General features: G+C 38.6%; 1 protein-coding gene across 34 annotated transcripts in view; it reads left to right on the forward strand.

The window, feature by feature from the left end:
* The first annotated feature begins 4,357 nt into the window (after nt 1-4,357).
* Nucleotides 4,358-23,320, forward strand: part of SUPT20H (SPT20 homolog, SAGA complex component) — a 52,188-nt gene continuing 33,225 nt past the window's right edge. For 14 of the 34 annotated variants that reach the window (XR_004442895.1, XR_004442894.1, XR_004442891.1 and 11 more), the window contains exons 1-9: nt 4,358-4,514; nt 11,513-11,608; nt 14,515-14,550; nt 15,182-15,240; nt 15,513-15,579; nt 17,739-17,868; nt 18,932-19,035; nt 22,957-23,073; nt 23,189-23,242. Coding sequence is in view for 29 of the 34 variants with exons in the window: in XM_033234811.1 (XP_033090702.1) it covers nt 11,606-11,608; nt 14,515-14,550; nt 15,182-15,240; nt 15,513-15,579; nt 17,739-17,868; nt 18,932-19,035; nt 22,957-23,073; nt 23,189-23,242 (570 nt within the window). In the remaining 5 variants the exon portion in view is untranslated. Of the gene's footprint in view, nt 4,600-4,768; nt 4,888-11,509; nt 11,609-14,514; nt 14,551-15,181; nt 15,241-15,512; nt 15,580-17,738; nt 17,869-18,931; nt 19,036-22,956; nt 23,074-23,188; nt 23,243-23,320 lie in introns of those variants that run through there. The other 20 variants (XM_033234847.1, XM_033234988.1, XM_033235048.1 and 17 more) reach the window with 18 other exon arrangements.

The following is a 23,320-nucleotide window of genomic DNA, read 5'->3' on the forward strand; positions in this document are numbered from 1 at the left end:
GTCCCCTCAAAATTCACATATTGAAGCTCAAACCCCCAATGTCACTGTATTTGGAGATGGGACCTATAAGAAGGTAACTGAGGTTAAATAGATCACAAGAGTGGAATTCTGATCCTATAGATTAGTATCTTTATAAGAAAAACAAAAACAAAAAATCCCACCAGATCTCTTTCTCTCTATGTGTGTTTCTCTGTCTGTTTCCCTTCCCTTCTCCCCTTCCTTTGTCATATGAGAATGCAGAAAGAAGGTGGCCATGAATTCGCCAGTAAAAGAGCCTTCACCAGAAACCAAATTGGCAAGCACCTTGATCTTGGACTTCGCAGCCTCCAGAACCGTGAGAAATAAATTTCTGTTGCTTAGGCTGTTCAGTTTATGGTATTTTATTATAGTGGCTTGAGCAAACTAAGATAGATTTTGCTACCGAGAAGTTGGGTGTTGCTTTAATAAAACCTAAAAATGTGAAAGTGGCTTTGGAACTAGGTAATGGGTAGAGGCTAAAAGAATTCTGAGGTGCATGCTAGAAAGAGCCCAGATTTCCATGCTAGAAATATGGATGTTAAAGGCAATTCTGGTAAGAACTCAGAAATACAGTTGAAGAGAAAGCCTCCATCTTGTTAGAGAAAACATAATCATGAACAGAATTTTAGTAAATATATGTTTGTTAAAGGCCATTCTTGTGAGGTCTCAGATGGAAGTGAGGAGTCGGTCACTGGAAGACAGAAGAAAGGCAATCCTTGTTATAAAGTAGCAAACAACTTGGATGACTTGTTTTCTAGTGTTTTCTGGAAGACAGAATTTATGAATGATAAAATTGAATATTTATCTGAGATTTGTAAGCAAAATGCTGAAAGTGTGACCTGAATCTGCCTGAATGCTTATAGTAAAATGCAAGAGGAGAGAGATGAATGAAAGAAGAAATTGTTAAGCAAAAAGGAACCAAAACTTAAATATCTAGAAAATTATCTGCCTGTCATATTGCATAAAATGAGAAAGTATATTCTAAAGAGAACACCAAAGGTATGGTTAGACTATCATTTGATAAATAAATGATGAGATTATATGAACAGAAACACTGCCTGTTTCAACTGAAGGAGATGCACACAAGACAAAAATGATGGAAGGCTTTTACATGTCCTAGATTCTACAGGCAGGACAATAGAGCTTTCCAGCTGCTAACTTGTACTATTCTTTTTTTTTTTCTTTGAGATGGAGTCTCACTCCATTGCCCAGGCTGAAGTGCAATGGCATGATCTCGGCTCACTGCAACTTCCACCTCCCAGGTTCAAGTGATGCTCCTGCCTCAGCCTCCCAAGTAGCTGGGATTACAGGCGAGCACTACCAGGTCAAGCTAATTTTTGTGTATTTAGTAGAGATGGGGTTTCACTATGTTGTCTAGGCCGGTCTCAAATTCCTGACCTCGTAATCTGCCTGCTTTGGCCTCCCTAAAGTGTTAGGATTACAGGCATGAGCAACCGTACCTGGCCATACTTGCACTGTTCTTTAAGAAAAGGGGGGCCGGGCGCGGTGGCTCAAGCCTGTAATCCCAGCACTTTGGGAGGCCGAGACGGGCGGATCACGAGGTCAGGAGATCGAGACCATCCTGGCTAACACGGTGAAACCCCGTCTCTACTAAAAAATACAAAAAAAATTAGCCGGGCGAGGTGGCGGGCGCCTGTAGTCCCAGCTACTCGGGAGGCTGAGGCAGGAGAATGGCGTAAACCTGGGAGGCGGAGCTTGCAGTGAGCTGAGATCCGGCCACTGCACTCCAGCCCGGGAGACAGAGCGAGACTCCGTCTCAAAAAAAAAAAAAAAAAAAAGAAAAGGGGAGATGGACCTCAAAGCAATTCAGATGTTATCAAGGCCATTACCTAGCAAAACTTTTGGGATGAGACTCTGCCTGGGAGAGCGTGCCTGGCAGAGTGTGAGGAGAGGTACAGCATCCACCTGGGGTCCAGAAGGCAGGGCCACGACCCTAGTAGGTCTGGAAGGCAGGGCACTGAATCAAAATGGATTATTCTTGAGCCTTAATAGCTATTAAAATTTGCCTTGCTAGATTTTTGGACTTGCTTGGGACCTGTCCTCCCTTCCTTTTCCCCTATTTCTTTCCTTTCCTTTCTTTCTTTCTCCTATTTTTTTTTTTTTTGAATGCCTATTCTATACCTGTTCTGCCACTGTATTTTGGAAGCAAATAATTTGTCTGGTTTTACAGTTTCATAGGGAAAAAATTTGCATCAGGATGAATCATGTCTCAAGTCTCACCCTTATCTGTTTTAGGTGATATTTAGAAGAGACTTTGGACTTCAGACTTTAGAGTTGATGCTGGAATGAGTTAAGGCTTTTGAGACTGTTGAGGTGGTATGAATGTATTTTGAATTCAATAAAGACATGAATTGCAGGGGTACAGAAGTCTGTTGACCAAATTATATCCCCACAAAATTCATATGTGTAACCCCAAACCCCAATGTCACTGTATTGGAGATAAGATCTATAAGGAGGTAATTAAGGTTTAAGAAGATCATAAAGGTGGAGCCCTTATCCAATGTAATTAGTACACTAATAAGAAGAGACATGAAAGCTAGTGTGCTTGCACAATGGATTCTTGGTTATGACACCAAAAGCACAAGTAACAAAATAGATAAATTAGACCTCATCAAAATTAAAAAGTTTGTACACTAAAGGATCTTATCAAGAAAGTGAAAAGACAACCTACAGAATGGGAGAAAGTATCCACTAATGATATATCTCATAAGGGTCTAATATCCAGAATATGTAACTACATATAACTTGAACAACAAAAAGACAAAGCACTCAATTTTAAAATGTGGAAAGACCTCAATAGAGAGTTCTCCAAAGAAGATACACAAATGGCCAACAAGGGCATGAAAAGATGCTCAACAAAACTAGCCATTAGGGAATGCAAATCAAACCCACATTAAAATACCACTTTATACCCTTTGGGATGGTTACTGTCAAAGGAATAGAAAATTACGGTGTTAGTGAGGATGTGGAGAAACTGGAATCCCCGACAATGCTCTTGGTAGGTAAAATGGTTCAGCTGCTGCAGAAACATTTGTTTATGGGTTCCTCAAATATTTTCACGTATAATTACTGTAAGACCCAGAAGTTCCACTATGTTTATACCCAAAAGAATTGAAAACAGGGACTTGAGCAAATACTTGTATACAAATGTTCATATCATCACTATTCACAATAGCCCGAAAGTGGAAACAACCCAAATGTCCATCAATGGATGGACAGGTAAAACTGTGGCATCTAGGTACAGTGGAATAGTAGCCATAAAGAGAAATGAAGTACTGATACATGCCACAAGGTGTACAAGGTGAACCTGCAAAAGATTGTGCTAAGAAGACAGACCAAGAGGTCACATATTCCATTTATATGAAATAGCCATATTAGGTACCACAGTTTGAAAGCTGATTGGCATTTACCAGGGGCTAAGAGAGGGAAGAATGGGAGTAACCACTTAATGTGTTCGGATTTTATTTTGAGGTGTACTTTAATACATTTACAATGTGTGCAACCACCACCTCTAATTCCAAGACATTTTCATTCATTATGACACTTGGCATTGTGAACGGCAAATAATAAATGCTCATTAAAAAGGTTCACCCCAGGCCACGCACGATTGGCTCACGCCTGTAATCCCAGCACTTTGGGAGGCCGAGGCGGGTGGATCACTTGAGATCAGGTGTTCAAGACCAGCCTGTCCAACATAGTGAAACAGTCTCTACTAAAAATACAAAAATTAGCCGGGTGTGGTGGTGCACCCCTATAATCCCAGCTACTCCGGAGACTGAGGCACGGGAATCGCTTGAACCCAGGAGGCAAAGGTTGCAGTTAGCTGAGATTTCACCACTCCACTCCAGCCTGGGCGACAGAGCAAGACTGTCTGAAAAACAAACAAAACAAAACAGACTTTACAATGTGGGCTGGTAATGCGGTTTCTGAACTTTTAGAACCCTTCTCTGGGGTGATTTTTTAAAAAAACATTACACTCATTGGCAATTGATATACTACAGAAGGTTGTACGCATTGGACTAGTAAATGTAGGTAACGGTGTCGCTGTTCTTCCATTTGGATGTGTTAAGCAAAGAGAAAAGCTAGCTCTACGTTTCTTCCACTCTAGAAATTCCACAGGGTCGCTTTTCCCCAAATTCACATCTACACCCTCCCTCCCACTTTGCGGACTGGGACTGCAAGCCTGAGCAGAGCTTCCGGGCCCCGCCTCCCGCCCAGACCTGAGTCTCTGCGGGCCTCACTGGGGTCCCGCGCCAAATGCTGCGATGCAGGCTCCTGGCCGCGGCCCCGCCCTCCAGGCTCCTCCCCTTCCGCCCGCCTTCCCCGCCCCCCGGCCCAGCCCGCCAATCGGAAGTGCGGCCGCCGGAACAGGCCGTTGGTGGGGGTGCAGCGAGCAGCGGCCGAGGGGGCGGGTGGGCTTTGCGGCCGAACAGGCGGCGCAGTCTTGGGGCCTAGCGGCAAGGCGACCCGCACAGGTGGGCGGCGGCGGTAGGTGGGTGGGACTGGCGGGCGACTGGCAACGCGGTGGCTTAGGCGCGCGAGATCCGGCCAGGGTCAGAGGTGAGCGGGCCGCATCCCAGAGCCCGCTGGAGGAAGACGGGGTCCCCAGAGTCCCGGCAGGCCGGGGCGGGGATTGACGCACCTAACCTCCGTACGGACGCCGCGTACATCGCCTTTTGCGGTGTTGCTAAGCCGAACTTTCAATTTTAATTTGACTTTTGGGTGCCAGATACGGTTATTTCCGGACATTGGCAAGAATTTTGCCTTGCGCGTCTTCGGAGGCGTTTTTCTTGGTGTCCATATTGCATAAAGGCTGGTCGCTCCTCTGTGGAGATGACGGTTTTACAGGTAAAGGCTAAGTTGTGACAGAATCTCCTGCAGTGGGAAGACTGGTCGATCAGGGAAATCAGTAGAATTGATAGTAACGTTTAGAATTTGGGTTAATTACTGGCCATGGTTACCCGGCGCTTAGAAATGAACTTGGAGAACAGTTGCCCTGGAAGCCATCTCCCATAACCACTGCGTAGTGGGGGCCGCATCTTCTTGAGTGCAATTCATCAAAGTCTCTAGTAGGACTCAAAATACAAAGTGAAAAGAGCAGGATTTTCGGAGTTGAGTACAGTGTACTTGGGTTGATCACCATGTTATAAAGTTAGACCCAAGTTGAGAAATACATATTCGTTTCTGAGCATAATTGGATCCTTTTTAAAAATGCGTTGCTTTTTTAAAAAAAGTGTAAAAACAGGTGCTGGTTTGATTAGTTTGCAGGTTGTGATATTGGAAGGGACCGAAGAGTGGACGTCGAGAGTTCTGAATTCTGGTCTAGGTCTGTGATGTTAGGAAAGTCAGTTGTTCTGATTGCCTTATTCTGTAAAATGGAGATGATAATGATTACAATTTTCTCGCAGATTCTAGTACTGTATACAGTCAGAATGTTTGCTTTGTGAGAGATACGAAGTTATTAGTTTTTGTCTGAAGGACTTAGTTTAAAGTTAGTAAGCCCCCATCCCCAATTTAGTGACAAGAAATCTTAAAGCCGTCACATTTTGTCTGAAAGTACGTAGCGTATCTTCGTCTTCAAATTCAGTGGTCAGAAACTTTTCACCTTAACCTAAATTCAACTTAAAGAACAACTCCTACGAGCTCTTCAAGGGTAGGAGTAATAATTTACTCATTGTAAATGATTGTAAATCATTTACAGTTGTATGGTGCTTGTGTTTGTGTTGTATTAGGAGTTTAGTCCATTTTTAAGAGTTGTTTAGTCCCCCGCCCCGCCTGACAGAGTTTCACTCTTCTTGTCCAGGCTGGAGTGCAATGACGCTATCCCGGCTCACTGCAACCTCTGCCTCCCGGTTCGAGCGATTATCCTGCTTCAGCCTCCCGAGTAGCTGGGATTACAGGCGTGTGCCGACACACCCGGCTACTTTTTTATTTTTTTAGTAGAGACTGGGTTTCACCATTGTTGGTCAGGCTGGTCTCGAATTCCTGACCTCAAGTGATCCACCTGCTTCTGCCTCTTACAGGCATGAACTACCGCCCTAGCCAAAATTTATTTATTTATTTATTTATTTTTTTGAGACGGAGTCTCGCTCTGTCTCCCAGGCTGGAGTGCAGTAGCGTGATCTTGGGTCACTGCAGCTTCCATCTCTCAGGTTCAAGCGATTCTCCTGCCTCAGCCTCCTGAGTAGCTGGGATTACAGGTGCACGTGACCACACCCGGCTGATTTTTGTGTGTTTAGTAGAGACGGGGTTTCTCCATGTTGTCCAGGCTAGTCTCGAACTCCTGGGCTGAAGCGACCCACCTGCCTTGGCCTCCCAAAGTGCTGGGATTATAGGCGTGAGCCACTGCGCTGGGCCTTCTGTATTTTTTTGTAGAGACACTTTGCCCATGTTGTTCAGGCAGGTTCGGAACTACTGCTCCAGGGCTCAGGCCATCGGCAGCCTCCGCCTCCCAAAGTGCTGGGATTACTGGCGTGAGCCACACCCCACCCGGCCCTTTCCTTTTTTTTTTTTTTTTTCTTTTAATGACTTGGCACAAAACAAAGCTTTGGGGTTCACCAAAAATCAAAGCAAAGCTGTTTTACCTGGAAAATCTTGTTTTCTGTCATCAGAAGTTGTGCTTTAGTTCAGCTGTATAGACACCCAGTAGTGGTTACATGAAGTTAGGTGAATAGATTAACAATAATTTTTATTTGTCATCACTCTCAGAGCAAATTTTTTCTATTTATTTTTATTTATTTATTTATTTATTTATTCATTTTTTGAGACAGGGTCTTGCTCTGTTACCCAGGCTGGAGTACAGTGGTGTGATCATGGCTCACTGCAGCCTCTTTCCCAAGCTTAAGTGATCCTCCTGCCTCAGCCTCCCGAGTAGCTGGGATTACAGACGTGTACCACCATGTTGGACTGATTTTTTTTTCTTGCCTTGGTAGTGACAAGGTCTCACTATGTTGGCCAGACTGGTCTCAAATTCCTCAGCTCAGATGATCCTCCCACCCGGGCCCCCCAAAGTCCTAGGGTTACAGGTGTGAACGACCATGCCCAGTCTTATCTCAGAGCAAATGTTATGCACCGTCTCTGTGCTAGGCAGAGTGAGCTTTAACCCTGGCAGCACATTTGACCCATCTGGGAAGCTCCAAAAATGGGGACCGTGCCTCACTCTAGACCACTTAATCTGTCTGAAGCGGGTGGGTCACAGGCATCCCACAGTTTCAAGCTCCGCAAGTTACTTTTGTGCAGCCAGGATGAGAACTCCTGTAGTTACTGGAAAGAAGGTTTTCAAGAGTGCATAGTTGCTTAAGGGCTGGTGGCATTGGAATTGGCATCTGGAAAATGTATCCTGAGGCATTTGGAGGATATTAATAAGAGGATTTTATTTTTTTCTCATCCAGGCCAGAGTGTAGCGGCAGGACCTCGGCTCACTGCAACGTGTGCCTCCTGGGAGCGATTCTGCTCCCTCAGCTTCCTGAGTAGCTAGGACTATAGGCACGCGCCACCATGCCTGGCTGATTTTTTTTTTTTTTTTTTTTTTTTTTGAGAGGGAGTCTTGCTTTGTCACCCAGGCTGGAGTGCAGTGGCACGATTTTGGCTCACCACACCCTCCGACTCCCAGGTTCAAGCGATTCTCCTGCCTCAGCCTCCCGAGTAGCTGGGATTATAGGCATGCGCCACCATGCCTGGCTAATTTTGTATTTTTAGTAGAAACGGGATTTATCCATGTTGGTTAGGCTGGTCTTGAACTCCCGACCTCAAGTGATCCTCCTGCCTCAGCCTCCCAAAGTGCTGGGATTACAGGTGCGAGCCACTGCGCCCAGCCAAAATTACTGCTTTTACAACACCTTTGCAAGATGTTACTTTTGAGGAAAAATGGGTAAAGAGTACATAAATATTAATTACAACTACATGTGAATGTACAATTATCTCATAGCAAAATGCAGATTTTTAAAAAAGTTATAAAAAAACACGCATTTCTTGAGATTAGATCTTAGAAGTCATGTTGAGTTGTCTTAGCTCTCATGTTCTTAGATCTCTGAGTTGTCATAAAAAAATTAAAGTTACTCCTAAATGCAAAAAAATTCACACATAGTATAAATTTTTTAAAAATGTCTTTGAGAGGTTTGGAAATATTTTTCTGACTGAAAAATTAGCATTATGGGGCTACTCCTAAAAAATATAATATTTTATCTGATGAATTCTTTCTTTCCTGCTTCTCTTAATGCAATACACAGTAAATAGCTGAAAATACCATATACTAAATGCCAATTTTAACTTTTTTCCTTTATAGAGATTTATGTTTCTGTTAAGCATCCATGAGATTTTTATTTTAATTTTTTTAAGTGGAAGACATCAGAATTTTAATAATCATTTTAGGTAAGTGTGTACCTTATTTTTGACACCGCACAAAACTCAAAACATCGTTGTTTTTCAAAGTTAAGTTGCAATCTGAACTTGAAATTTTATCAGTGAACTTTATGTTCTGTTAGTTTGAAATCCATTGGTCTCTCTGCAACTTTGAATCAGTCTTTATCCATGCATAATTTTGAAACCTCATTCATTGGTTATTTGCAAAATCAAGTTGTGAGAGTTACAAAGATCTTTTAAATGTCAATACATTTCATTAAACAATATCAAAAAATTGATTTGTCAGTGTCACCAGCAATCTCGTCAGAAAAAGCCTTTGAACAATAGCAGTCACATAAAAGTCCCTTGAAATTATAACCTTATGGGTTCAAATTTTATTATTAGCCAGTTTTCCCAGCACCATTTAACATGGGAAGTTGTTTTTCTTGAAGTGATGGGCTTATTTTGTTATTTTTAAGCAAGCACGAAATACTTGTTTGAATATCCATAATTTGCTTAGCAGTTATTTTTTCAAGTAGAAATGGAAAAAGCAGCTGATTCATTTGCATCTAAAAAACAAACAAGGGCTGTGCCCTGGTAAAAACCATCATATTTTAGTATTTAGCAGAAATGGTTTATAAATTCCCTTCTCTTTCCACCGAATATTAAAAACATGTACCCACGGAGTGAGGTTTGGTTTTGCTTTTGTTTTTTGTATCAAACATGTGAGATAATGTGTCTTTTTATTATTGTTATTTTAGTTTAATTTATGGGATACATGTGCTGAACATGCAGGTTTGTTACATACATATAGATGTGCCATGGTGGTTTGCTGCACCTATCAACCTGTCATCTAGGTTTTAAGGCCCGCATGTGTTAGGTATTTGTCCTAATGCTCTCCCTCCCCTTGCCCCCAACAGGCCCCAGTGTGTGATGTTCTCCTCCCTGTGTCCATGTGTTCTCATTGTTCAACTCCCACTTAGGAGTGAGAGCATGTGCTATTTGGTTTTCTGTTCCTGTGTTAGTTTGTTGAGGATGGTGGTTTCCAGAATCATTCATGTCCCTGCAAAGGACATGAATTCATTCTTTTTTATGGCTGCGTAGTATTGCATGGTGTATATGTGCCACCCTTTCTTTATCCAGTCTATCACTGGTGGCCATTTGGGTTGGTTTCAAGTCTTCATTATTGTAAATAGTGCTCCAGTAAACATATGTTACATGTGCATGTGTCTTTATAGTAGAATGATTTATAATCCTTTGGGTATATACCCAGTAATGAAATTGCTGGGTCAAACAGTATTTCTGGTTCTAGATCCTTGAGGCATCGCCACACCATCTTCCACAGTGATTGAACTAATTTATACTCCCACCAACAGTGTAAAAGTATTCCCATTTCTCCACAGCCTCACCAGCATCTGTTGTTTCTAGACTTTTTAATGATCGCCATTCTAACTGGCGTGAGATGGTATTTCATTGTGGTTTTGATTTGCATTTTTCTAATGACCAGTGATAATGAGCTTTTTTTCATATGTTGGCCTCATAAATGTCTTTTGAGAAGTGTCTGTTCATATCCTTCACCCACTTTTTGATGGGGTTGTTTTTTTCTTCTAAGTTGCTTGTAGATTCTGGGTATTAGACCTTTGTCAGAAGGATAGATTGCGAAAATGTTCTCCCACTCTGATGATAGCTTCTTTTGCTTAGCAGAAGCTCTTTAGTTTAATTAGATCCCATTTGTCAATTTTGGCTTTTGTTGCAGTTGCTTTTGGTGTTTTAGTCATGAAGTCTTTGCCCATGCCTATGTCCTGAATGATATTCCCTAGGTTTTCTTCTAGGGTTTTTATGGTTTTAGGTTTTATGTTTAAGTCTTTAATCCATCTTGAGTTAATTTTTGTATAAGATGTAAGGAAGGGGTCCAATTTCTGTTTTCTGTGTATAGCTAGCTGGTTTTCCCAGCGCCGTTTATTAAATAGGGAATCCTCTCCCCATTGCTTGTTTTTGTCAGGTTTGTTGAAGATTAGGTGGTTGTAGATGTGTGGTGTTATTTCTGAGGCCTCTGTTCTGTTCCATTGGTCTATATATCTGTTTTGGTACCAGTAGCATGCTGTTTTGGTTACTGTAGCCTTGTAGTATAGTTTGAAGTCAGACAGCATGATGCCTCCAGTTTTGTTCTTTTTGCTGAGGATTGTCTTGGCAATACAGGCTGTTTTTTGGTTCCATATGAAATTTAAAGTAGTATTTTCCAGTTTTGTGAAGAAAGTTAATGGTAGCTTAATGGTAATAGCTTTGAATCTATAAGCACTTAGGGCAATATGGCCATTTTCACAATATTGATTCTTCCTATCCATGAGCATGGAGTTTTTTTTCTATTTGTTTGTGTCCTCTTTTATTAGTAAGGATTTTTTATCAGCAGACATGATTATATCTGTGATTTGTAAAGTCAGCTGTATAGTGAACAAGCCCAGTGGGCAGGCTATTAAAATAATTCAGAGGAAAAATGAGAACAGCAACAGTGGTGATAGAGAAGAGATTTTTTTTTTTTTTTTTTGAGACGGAGTGTCGCTCTGTCGCCCAGGCTGGAGTGCAGTGGCCGGATCTCAGCTCACTGCAAGCTCCTCCTCTCGGGTTCACGCCATTCTGTTGCCTCAGCCTCCCGAGTAGCTGGGACTACAGGCGCCACCACCCGCCCAGCTAGTTTTTTGTACTTTTAGTAGAGATGGGGTTTCACCGTATTAGCCAGAATGGTCTCGATCTCCTGACCTCGTGATCCGCCTGTCTCGGCCTCCCAAAGTGCTGGGATTACAGGCTTGAGCCACCGCGCCCAGGCAGAGAAGAGATTTTTTTAAATGTTTTTTTTGTTCTCTCTTGGGATGTTAAATATTTTTGAAGAAAGGGAGTAATAATTGTAACTTGCAAATGTGTTTTGCCCTACCTAGTTAAAACTGCTTTTCTGCAGTGAGTGGATAGGTTGTAGTACATGAATTTTATTGTTTACACATTATTTAAAAATGTCTTAAAAATATATATGTCTTAAAAAATAAGTAATTTTCCTTGTTAATTATTAAATATGTAATCTTATTTTTTTCTTGTAATAGCCTTATGTTAATATTGGGGTTTTATTGTTTTTGCTTTTCAGTACTGTAAGATTGATGTTAAAGACATGGTGTTCACCCCACTACATCAGCATACATAAGTTATCTCTTCTTTTGGACCCTTATTTTATGCCATAATGGTAAGCTGCAGCTCAGTATGTTCAAATTTGTGTTTTAGAATGTTCTCTTCCTTCATCTTCATAAAGATATTTGTATTGTAGATACAGAAATACTCTTGTAAGCTGTACAAGTTATCCCAACTGGGAAATTACTTAGCAATCACATTGCAAAATCTTCTCTATAAAATATATTCCCCACTAATCAGTGTTATAATTATCACATTCATCCATCTATCTGTTCTTGTGTTTATGAAGTATTAAAAATATTTACTACTATCTGCTCTGCCATATTCCAAATCGTTGGCAAGGAGGATGGGTATAAATACAAACAGTTTTGCGGAGTATAGATTTCTCATATTTTAAAGCTTTTCTTTACATTTTATTAAACTTTAAAAACAAATGTAACCTGCTAACTGCACATAACGTATTTCAGGCAGCATCAGTGCTGAGCTTCGAAAGGCACATTTCTGTTCACTGACTTAGAGTCACTAAACATACTTAGGAGTAGGCATTTAACTTTTGCCATTAAGAAATGACAGACTAAGGGAGAAAAACACTTTTTAATGTTTTAAAGAAGCAGCAGCATTTGACAGAGAATAAATGAACATTGACCACCATGTTATTTATTTAGATAACCCCTGTTCTGCATCAAATCTTCAGAAAACATTCATCTTCCTTATCCTCTTGGGTTCTTGCCTGTCTACTCCTCCCCTATTAGAGAAAAGTAGAAATATCACAGTGGGGTTCTGACCACACCTTGTATTTTGCATCTATATTACCTAATCATTTTCCTCTTAAGTATTTGAAGGAGGTAATGAATGAATGATGCTTTTATTCATGTATGTAGACATGTGTCTCTAGACCCTTTGAAGTTTTAATTTCAGAAGACAAAATATTTACTTGAGATGTTGACTGTTTAAAATTGTCCTAGACTATATATATTTGATTGTGTTTATTATAATTTTTTAATACAAACTCTAAACTTCTATGGGCAAAATTTAAAAGAACCTTCTGTATTTGTGAAGTGTATATGTACAGAATTACGTTTTCATGGTGGAAAATGGGATCAGGGAAAATGGGATTCAGGAATCTTAACTTGAATCCTGGGAACCAGTTTCATTGGGAATCTGCTCTTTATAAGATTTTTTTTTTTTTTTTTTTTTGGGGGAGGGAGAGACAGAATCTCACTGTATTCTCCAGGCTGGTCTCAAACTCCTGGTTTCCCACCTCAGCTTCCCAAAGCTTTGGGATTACAGGCATGTGCCACAGTGCCTGGCCAAGATTTTTTAACAAAGCAAATTGGTGTATATTTGTTATAACTGAATGTTTTGAAAAGATGGCAGATTTCAGACTTTCTTCACTTATCATATTTAGATATTTGATAATATGGATTTTTTTTTATTGAACAGTGCAAGAAGGCCCACTATTTTTGGAATTATACAAATTATCCATCCTTAGGACTAGGTGGTCACTTAAAAGTTCTCATGGTTTCCAAAGGGTGGCAGTATTTGTTTTTCCCCCTTGCCCTCCTGGGACTTTGGTGGGTGGTAGGAGTTTTTACCCACATGCAATTTGGTAGGTTGAGGTATTGGAATCTACAAAATAAGACAGAAGAATTTAAGTCCTTTTAAATAAAAACTGAAAGTTCTGTGCCTCTGAATAAAATTTAAAAATGACTATCATTGTGAATGAAAAATACTATAAAACAAAAAACGAGAAAGAGAACCACTGGTGGTATATTTAGGTTGGCTTTTTTTGTTGTTTTTTTTTTTTTTTTTTTTTTTAGACTTGAGTTTTGCTCTTTTTGCCCAGGCTGCAGTACAATAGCACGATCTGGGCTCACTGCAACCTGCAACCTCTGCTTCCTGGGTTCAAGTGATTCTCCTTCCTCAGCCTCCTGAGTAGCTGGGACTATAGGCGTGTGCCACCACGCCTGGCTAATTTTGTATTTTTAGTTGAGATGGGGTTTTACCATGTTGGCCAGGCTGGTCTTGAACGCCTTACCTCAGGTGATCCTCCTGCCTCGACCTCTCAAAGTGCTGGGATTACAGGCGTGAGCCACCATGCCTGGCCATGTTTGATTTTGTTTAGTACCTAGTGCTTTTATTCATATGTGTCTTTAGAAACGAAAGCTTTACAAATGAAGACATACCATAGCTTCACCATATTTTTTCCCCGTCTTTGAGAAATGAGTGGATAGGGATCTACTAGTAGATCTCAAACTTTACATTTAGTAACAGTAAAATATTTCATCAATTCTGAGGTTCATTTTCTTTTATATTTTAATATTACTGAATTCATGAGTTGATACTCGAATATCTTACAATTTATAGCTTTTTTTTTCTGTCTTAATATTATGCAAAATGATGCATGCTTTCAGTGGCATCTTAAATTCATTGAAACATGGCAATGCTAGCCATCAGTTATTGCATTCTTTCTAGGCACTGAGCTAGAGATGTTATAGGGTTTTTGCATTAGTATATTAGCACTTTCTAAGTTAATGTTAAGTGCCAGTACAACCCCACTCCCAATTTTCAAGATTTTTAGCAAATTAGGAGAGTTTAGCCTTTGCTTCATTTTGATTGTGTACTTTATGGCCAGTAAATTTTTTTGAATGGTGCTCTTAAAAATTAAAAGTCTATGAAGTGATGATAGCTGCCATATCCAAACCTCCCCTATGTTAACCTCACAAATACTGACCAGAGAGACCGTGTTAGCATTCTTATTTAGTTTGTTGTTAGTAATCAGGTGCCCAAGACTCATATTTTTTCTTTGTTGTATATATTGATCATAGAGTGGAGTGGAGGAGACAAATAAAGGAAAATATATTAGACCTGTTTTAGAAAACATTAGAAATGTTAAATGTATATTACATTTTTTTTGTGGAAATAACTAATGTTGCCAAATATACTATTTACTTTTTACAGCAACAAGCTTTAGAACTAGCTTTGGATCGTGCAGAGGTGAGGTGTGACTAAGTTACGTATTGAAATAGTGTTGTCTTTAACTGACAAAAGCTCAGTGTTAAGAGATTTTTGTATGTGATTTTTAAAGGAGCACATTATTATTTTAGGACAAGTATGCATATCATTTTGCTATAAATATATAAAAATACCAGGTGATATTTGGATCACCTGTTACTTGGAATCCTCAAGATAATAATGTTATGGAATAAAACTTACTTGAACAAGGATATAGAATTTCCAAAATTATATTTTCCTGTTTTGACAAGTTTTCTAATTACTCAAAGGAAAAAATAGCTAAGGTATACAGTATACGATTTTTCATATATTAAGCATATTTTGAACAACCATAAAATACATTGATAATATTTCTGACCTGTGAAGTTATGGTTGTGAAACTATGATTTTGCTTATGGCAATGAAATACTCTGCCAAATTGTAGTGCAGTTTAAATTTCATATGTTTGAAACTTATCTTTATATGTTAAGTAGTTTTTCCTACAAGATGTAATTCAGAGACTTAAGTGACTGAATAGCCTTTTTAGCCTTACTTATGTTTTAGATATACTCAATACAGTTGTTCATAGTCAAAAGCAAAAGGCTAGCTATTCTCATAAACTTTTGTTTTTTAGTATGTCATTGAAAGTGCCCGACAGAGACCTCCTAAAAGGAAATACCTATCAAGTGGAAGGTATGAATAATTAATTGGTAACATCTTAGATTCATTGAAATATGATGATGGCCACCTTTTATTGCATTCCTAGTAGGCACTGAACTCGAAATTTTATAGGTTCTTTGCATGTATTAGGAATTTCTAAGTTAATGTTAGCTGCTGTATTCAGCTCCACCCCAGTTTTTGGGAAATTGAGGAAAAAATGTTAAAATTTAGGAAAAAATTAAATAACATTCATGTCATGATGATTACTATATTAACATTTTATATATTTCATTAAATTTTTTTAGAAAGTCTGTATTTCAAAAACTTTATGACTTGTATATTGAAGAATGTGAAAAAGAACCTGAGGTTAAGGTAAGTATACATTTTTATTGTGTTGTAGCTTTTGAAATGTAGAAGAGAGTAATTTGGAGGAGTTACTTTTGGAGTATTATTTTTGTGTGTGTGAGTGAACTAACATCTTTTTTAGCCAGATACTAGTCAGTTCTGCAGCTGACCCAGAGCTCTGGCTAATGTGGCCCCAGGCAGAGATCACCTGCTGAGGTAGGAGTGAAGGAACAGTTATATTAAATAGCAGACTGTCTCACTAGGAAGTCATGAGCAAAGACACAATATATATTATCTTTTGCTTCTTCTTCCTCTGAGAAGTGATTTATAAATTTATAGCGCTTCCTCCTGAGAAGTGATTTACAAATTTATAGCAGTAACCTGTTTTCTCATGACGATTTGAACTGGAAAGCCAGAGCTATTACAGAGCATGTATGAAATTCAAGTACAGTAATAAAAAGTGAACTTGCTCATAAAACGAGTTCATGGCCAATTTAACTTAATTCATTTTTATGTAGCAAAAGATGTGGGTCGTAGAAATGTAACAGAAGTTGATTTATTAATGTCTTTGAGCCCTCGGGTTGGAAGAGCCTTAAAGGTCTCTATGAGCTTTTGTTGTCTGTCTTTAAAAATGAATACAGTTTTACTATTCAGGCCAGAAACAGTGGAATTCCAGTAGTGTCTAACTTTAAAATCTTCATATTAGGAAAAAAATTATTTTTAAACTTATAAATCTTACAGTATGTTTTTCATAAGTTTTACTGATATATACGTGACATACAATAAATTGTACATGTTTAAAGTATATATTTTTTAAGTTTTGACATGTGCATTGTAGATAGAAACACCCATGAAATCATCACTACAAACAATAGAATGTACATATTCATCACCTCAGTGACAGAACTAAAATAAGAGAGCTGCATATATGAAGATTCTAAATTGGAATTGGCAAGCTGCTCTTCACCAGCTAAATGTGCCTACTACATGTTTTTATAAATGAATTTTTATTGGAACCCATCACACCTGTTGGTTTGTATATTATCTAGGGCTGGCTTACAGGTACAAAGACAAATTGAGTGTTGCAGCACAAACTATTTGGCCCACAAGCATAAAATACTATCTGACCCATTAAGAAAGAAAATTTGTAACCTCTAGTCTAGATGGGATCAACTCCGTGGTAGCTAATTTGTTTTGTTGAAGAGGTACACATACTATAAAAATTTATCTAATTCTGTCTTAAGTCAAATTATGAGGGGTTTCGCTACACTGAAAAGACTAACATTTTTAGTCTCTCTTTCCTAGTTTAACTTCAAAGTGGTTAACAGTTGTTTGCCTTTTTAAAAAATTTTCAGATTACTTAGTGTTTTCATTCTGTGGTGATGACAGATTAAGAATTTATCACTTCTCTCTGTATGTGCGTATGATACATGTTTAATATATATTTACTAAATATAAGATATTCAAGACATTTTGTTTTTTTTTGAGATTCTGAAAAAATATTCTATTTACTGTTATCTTTGCTAAATGAGATTTGATGACATGATTTGTTAAATCTGTAAGTAGGTTTTATTTTAAATCATACGCATTTTTAAAATCATGGACTTTGTTGTGGTTTTTAAGGTGCTGTTGAATTGGATTTACAGAATATGTCCAAATTGCTTACTTCGTCTTACCAATTAGATATTTTTAGGTTCAACATTTCAGCTTAGAGCTGTTGAACTTGTTTGTATCTTGTTTAGCCTATAAAATATTTAAGAAATGTGCACTTCCTAGATACAACCAAAGAGAATGCTCCATATTCTTTAGGTTAGACTTATACTTAATGGAAACTATATACTTCTGTGTTTTATATATTTGCATTTAATGATTTTATATGCTACTTATTTAAATATTTTTATTAAGTATTCAAAAGTGTTTTATATTTAAGTGCTTTTATTTTCTTGGAGGTCACCAGTTTTTAAAATATGAATTACTTTGCTTGAAACATAGTAGTACATAAAAATTAGGTTTACATAGCTGTCCCATATGTAGTGGCTACAGTTTTGTGAGCCTTCTTCATTTATTCAGAATCATAATGCGGAAAGAGCACCAAAAGGTTACCTCAAGCCTGATTTTGTTAAATCATAGCATTATTTATTAAGGTTATACTGGATTATTTTAATGAACTCTGCCTCTTTTTAAAGCAGAAATTAAGAAGAAATGTGAACTTGTTAGAGAAGCTTGTTATGCAAGAGACTTTGTCATGTTTAGTGGTCAATCTGTACCCAGGAAATGAGGGATATTCTCTGATGCTCAGGGGAAAAAACGGATCAGGTAAGACCCTCCAGAGCATAGCTGCCACAAAATACTTTTGCCAGGCAGGATGTGCTGCCTTTTTAAAGTAGTTTTTTAACCTGCTAAAGCATTTGTCCTTCAGATGGTGATGACTTAGTGATAAAAACAGATTTTGATCCTCATTTTCTTCCCTATGATATGTTTTGGTAGAATATTAGAAATTATTTCTCTTATGGTTATCTTTCCTGAGTGTGCATGTTAGAAGTATTCTAATTGATATGTCTTTGAAGTCCAATTTTATAAAAGCATCTCAGAAGCAAAGGAAAGGTTAAAAAAAAAAGGAAAATTATAGAAACATAACTTACAGATAATTAAAATAGAATTTCCTTTCATTCTATTGCTATTTATATTTTAAGATAGTATACCGTGTTTAAAGGTAGGTAATCGTGCAGTTTGAATATGAGTCTGAAATCTTCAAAATTAAGTAGACTTGCTGCCTTTTGAGTAATTTTCACATATTAAAAATATTTCTATTAATATTGAATATGAGCATTTCTGTTAATGGTGAGTATGAAAATAATTTAAAAATATAAATACTCTTCAGTTTCGTTAAAGAGATAAAAAAATTTAATAATGATGATAATGTGAGTTCTACAAGGAACTCTCATAGCTAGAATTTTGTGTGTGTGTTGATAATTAGTTGTAAAGTGTAACACCAAGAGAATTTTGTTCTAAAAGTGACCACTTTTCAGATAACGCACTAAATTGTCCTCTGATTTCCAGATTAGATTAATTGGTCTTCAGTGAACTTTCAGTTACTTTGACATTGGAATTTTATCATATTCTGATTATTTTGCTTTGGGCTGTGATTCAGATTGTGATGTTATGCCAGATGTTTTTTCATAATGTGTTAGGTTTTTTTCCCCCTCTTAAATAAAGAAGGACATTAGGAGGGACTTTTGGTTTTGTTTTTTTTTCAATCCTTGCTTTGTTGAAATGCCTTTTGGTTTTATTATAGACATTTTTTTGAAAAGCCAGTTGAATTATACAGCTAAGCTTTCAGTGAGCGTCGTCATTTTCAAACTTTATGTTTTAAATTAAGATTCTGAGACCATTCGACTGCCCTATGAAGAAGGAGAGTTGCTTGAATATTTGGATGCAGAAGAATTACCTCCTATTTTGGTCGATCTCCTAGAAAAATCTCAGGTACAAAATTTTTGTCTTTAAAATGTCTTTATATTTGTTATATGTATATGATATATATGTGTCACATTTATATGTATGTATATAAATGACTATATGATGTTTCGTGACAGATGATGTTTAATTTCTATCACTGTTCCCAACAGCCTTTAGAACATGAAATGAGGCTGGCCTTTGGTGGCTCATGCCTATAATATTATCCAGCACTTTGGGAGGCTAAGACAGGACTAGAGAAGGAAGGATTAGAGAAGGAAGAGGTAAACCAGAATTGCAGTGATTGCACCACTGCACCCCAGCATGGGCGATAGAGCAAGACCCTGTCTCTAAAACTAATAATAATAGAATATGAAATGAGACATGTATAGCTATCTGGAAATGGATTTATTGTGTGATCTTTAACCTTCAGGGTATACTGAAACATATAGACGTAGTTCTTCTAAAATAGTTAGAACAATTAGCTCATCAACTGGAAATTTCCATATAGTTACAATTAAGAAATTATGAAAGAAACCACTTTGAATATTTATGAAGTTTTTCACTTGGGGGCCAGAAACTGGCCTTTACATCTGTACTTCTCTTCACATCTGTACTTCTCTTCATAGCTTGCCTAGATAAGCACTCCCTTGCCTTGTTCTGCTTCCTTCTTATTGCCTTAACACCAGCCATGCTGTGTACTCTACTGAGGAAAAAGAAGACATCACATGAGAGCTCTCGTTTCTTCCTAGCACCAGTCAACTAGCATCCCTACCTCTCTCTTCATGTCTGCCTGCCTTCCTGTTAAAATAGTTGATGTGTACTGTTTACAGGCATCCGTCCCCTCCACTTGTTTTCTGGATCCTCCCCTTCCTTCTCAGGGACTTAAAATTATAACCTCTCTTTTTTTTCTATTTCTCTTTCTCTACTAAATGCAGAGTGCAAGCGTGTGTTAGCGGTTGAGCATCTCAAATCTGAAAATATGAAGTCCACAGTGTTCCAAAATCTGAGCACTGACATGACACTTAAAAGAAATGCTAATTGGAACATTTCAGATTTCACGTTTTTTAATTAGGGCTGCTTAACCTAAGTATAATGCAAATATTTCCAGCTCCAAAATGCTTCTGGTCTGAAGCACTTCAGATAAGGGATACTTAACCTGTATGTCTCAAATTAAAAAAAAAAAATCCTCCCTTCTCCAGCTACTGCTCTTGTTACTCTTGACAGCAATGCTACTCAAAGAATTTATAGTCATTTCCTTTTTTGCACATCCCATTCTTTCCACTGCCCATATCATTTGGCATCATGACGTCATTCTGCAGAGGCTGCGTTTGTCAAAGTTATCAGTGATCTCCATATACTGAATAATTGGTCACTTTTCTGTTCTCTTCTTAATTGGCCTCTTAGCAAAGATCAGTGGATATAACTGCATCCTGCTTGAAATGCCTTTCTGTTGACTTCTGAGACATCGTTTTCCTCTGCCTTCTCTAATCCTTTGGTCTTTTTTTACTGTGATCCCTGTTCCATCCATAAACGTGTGTGTTTTCAGGTTCAGTCCTTGGCCCTCTGTTTTTCTTTTTTTTTTTTTTTTTTTTGAGACGGAGTCTCGCTCTGCCGCCCAGGCTGGAGTGCAGTGGCCAGATCTCAGCTCACTGCAAGCTCCGCCTCCCGGGTTCACGCCATTCTCCTGCCTCAGCCTTCCGAGTAGCTGGGACTACAGGCGCCCGCCACGTCGCCCGGCTAGTTTTTTGTATTTTTAGTAGAGACGGGGTTTCACCGTGTTAGCCAGGATGGTCTCGATCTCCTGACCTCGTGATCCGCCCGTCTCGGCCTCCCAAAGTGCTGGGATTACAGGCTTGAGCCACCGCGCCCGGCCTGTTTTTCTTTAGTAATATTCTCCCTGAATGATTTCAGCCAGTTTCATGTGTTTTTAAGATGTTACTTACTCTATTGCCTATATGCCTCACCATGGCCATTCCACCAAGCTCCTAACTTACATACTTAGTTGGATATATGATAGGTTCCTAAAATTTAACATGACAAAAACAGAACTTTATTTGACCTCCCAAACCGGTTTTATCACCAGTCTCTTCAGTCTAACAGATGACCCTATCCTCACCTTCCACATTCAGTCCATCAGCAAATGCCAGCTCTCTTTAAGATACATGGTTGTGCCCAGTGCTCTGAACAAAAACCTTGCTTTCCTGTTTGTCTTCATCTTTTTTTTTTTTTTTTGAGACGGAGTCTTGCCCTGTCGCCCAGGCTGGAGTGCAGTGGCCGGATCTCAGTTCACTGCAAGCTCCGCCTCCCGGGTTTATGCCATTCTCCTACCTCAGCCTCCCGAGTAGCTGGGACTACAGGCGCCCGCCACCTTGCCCGACTAGTTTTTTTGTATTTTTTAGTAGAGACGGGGTTTCACCATGTTTGCCAGGATGGTCTTGATCTCCTGACCTCGTGACCCGCCCGTCTCGGCCTCCCAAAGTGCTGGGATTACAGGCTTGAGCCACTGCGCCCGGCCTGTCTTCATCTTCTAAATGTCATCCTCACTCACTACATTCCATCCATCCTTGTTTCATTTCCACAATAAAACACTCCAAGCTTGTTCCTACAGTAAGAACTTCTCATGTGTTATTCCCTCTGTCTGGAATGATCTGTCCCTAATGTATCTGGCCTTTTCTTGTGATTCAGATCTTAAGTAAAACCTAAGGTTTTTATCTGCACATACAATCCAGATTGACCCTTCCCTATTTGATTTCCTTTATAGAATTCATCACTATCTAAAATTACTTTGTTCTGTTTACATGTTTATTGCCTGTCTTCCCACAACTGAGTGCAAATGTTGTCTGACTACCGTATCTGTGAAGCTGTACCTGGATAGTGCCTAGCACATAGTATGTATTGTAGTTGCTTAGTAAATATTTATTAAAAAGAATGACAATAAGAATGACATAACATGGAGACCACAGTACCCACTAAAAGTTTTGAATGGGTGAAAAACATACTATGAGTGACTGTGGCAAGTCATAACTAGAAAGACTTCAATGATAACAGTTCTTACATTTGGGCATAGAAAGGACTGAAAAACTATTTTTCCTTTTTTTTTTTTTTTTTCGAGTCTCACTCTGTCACCCAGGCTGGAGTGCAGTGGCCCAATCTTGGCTCACTGCAAGCTCCACCTCCCGGGTTCACGCCATTCTCCTGCCTCAGCCTCCCGAGTAGCTGGGACTACAGGCTCTCGCCACCACACCCGGCTAATTTGTTTGTATTTTTAGTAGAGACGGGTTTTCACCATGTTAGCCAGGATGGTCTCTATCTCCTGACCTTGTGATCCACCCACCTCGGCCTCCCAAAGTGCTGGGATTACAGGCGTGAGCTACCATGCCCAGCCTGAAAAACGATTTTTCATTTGAATTTTATGTTTAGCTTCCCTCCTATTAATAAAGGCTAAGGGCAAAGATTTTATTTCTGAAAATTTTAGCAGAGCAAATATAGAAGTTGTATCTAGAAGCTGAAACACTGGCAAGGTTGATTGGCAATTTATAACAATGATAAACTTTATAGTAATGGCAAAGTTAGCAAAATGTAACAGTAAGCCAGTGGGCTGCAGAAGAACAGCTCACTGGTCCAAGGATCAAGAACAGTTCCAAGGATCTGTAACATAATAGTATGTAAATGCCAAAAGTCAGTTGACTTGGTAGCTGCCAAAGTCAATCTATAATTAGAAACTGTTAAATAGTTTTAAATTGCTTCTTGTGTCATAGTGATGAATATAAAATACTTCCTCTGAAAAGGTTTACACAGTGTTAAATCTACCAAGGAAATCTACTGAAGAGTGCGTACATGAGTGGCCAGAAATGTTGCATGAATGTAAAGGATGCGAAATGTTTGATATAAACTACTTATTTAGACTTTTGGAAAAAAAATGACATTTACATATTTTTACCCGAACAGGTTAATATTTTTCATTGCGGATGTGTCATAGCAGAAATACGTGACTACAGGCAGTCCAGTAACATGAAATCTCCTGGTTACCAAAGTCGGCACATTCTCTTACGTCCAACAATGCAGGTAAGGATGTTTAAGATATACTATTTTAGATTTTAGTTGGGAGTTTCATTTATTGAAATGTGTTCATATGTTTGTGCATAGATTAATGAGTTTTTTAAATGTTTATTTCTTCTAGACTTTAATTTGTGATGTACATTCAATAACAAGTGATAACCATAAATGGACCCAGGTTAGTTGTTTTGTTTTTTAATCTCAAACAGGCAAAATACAGGATGAAAAAAACGTATCATTAAGCAAAAGTGATTTT

This window comes from Trachypithecus francoisi, unplaced genomic scaffold, assembly GCF_009764315.1.
Source record: "Trachypithecus francoisi isolate TF-2019V2 unplaced genomic scaffold, Tfra_2.0 Contig01461, whole genome shotgun sequence".
NCBI classification, from domain to species: Eukaryota; Metazoa; Chordata; class Mammalia; order Primates; family Cercopithecidae; genus Trachypithecus; species Trachypithecus francoisi.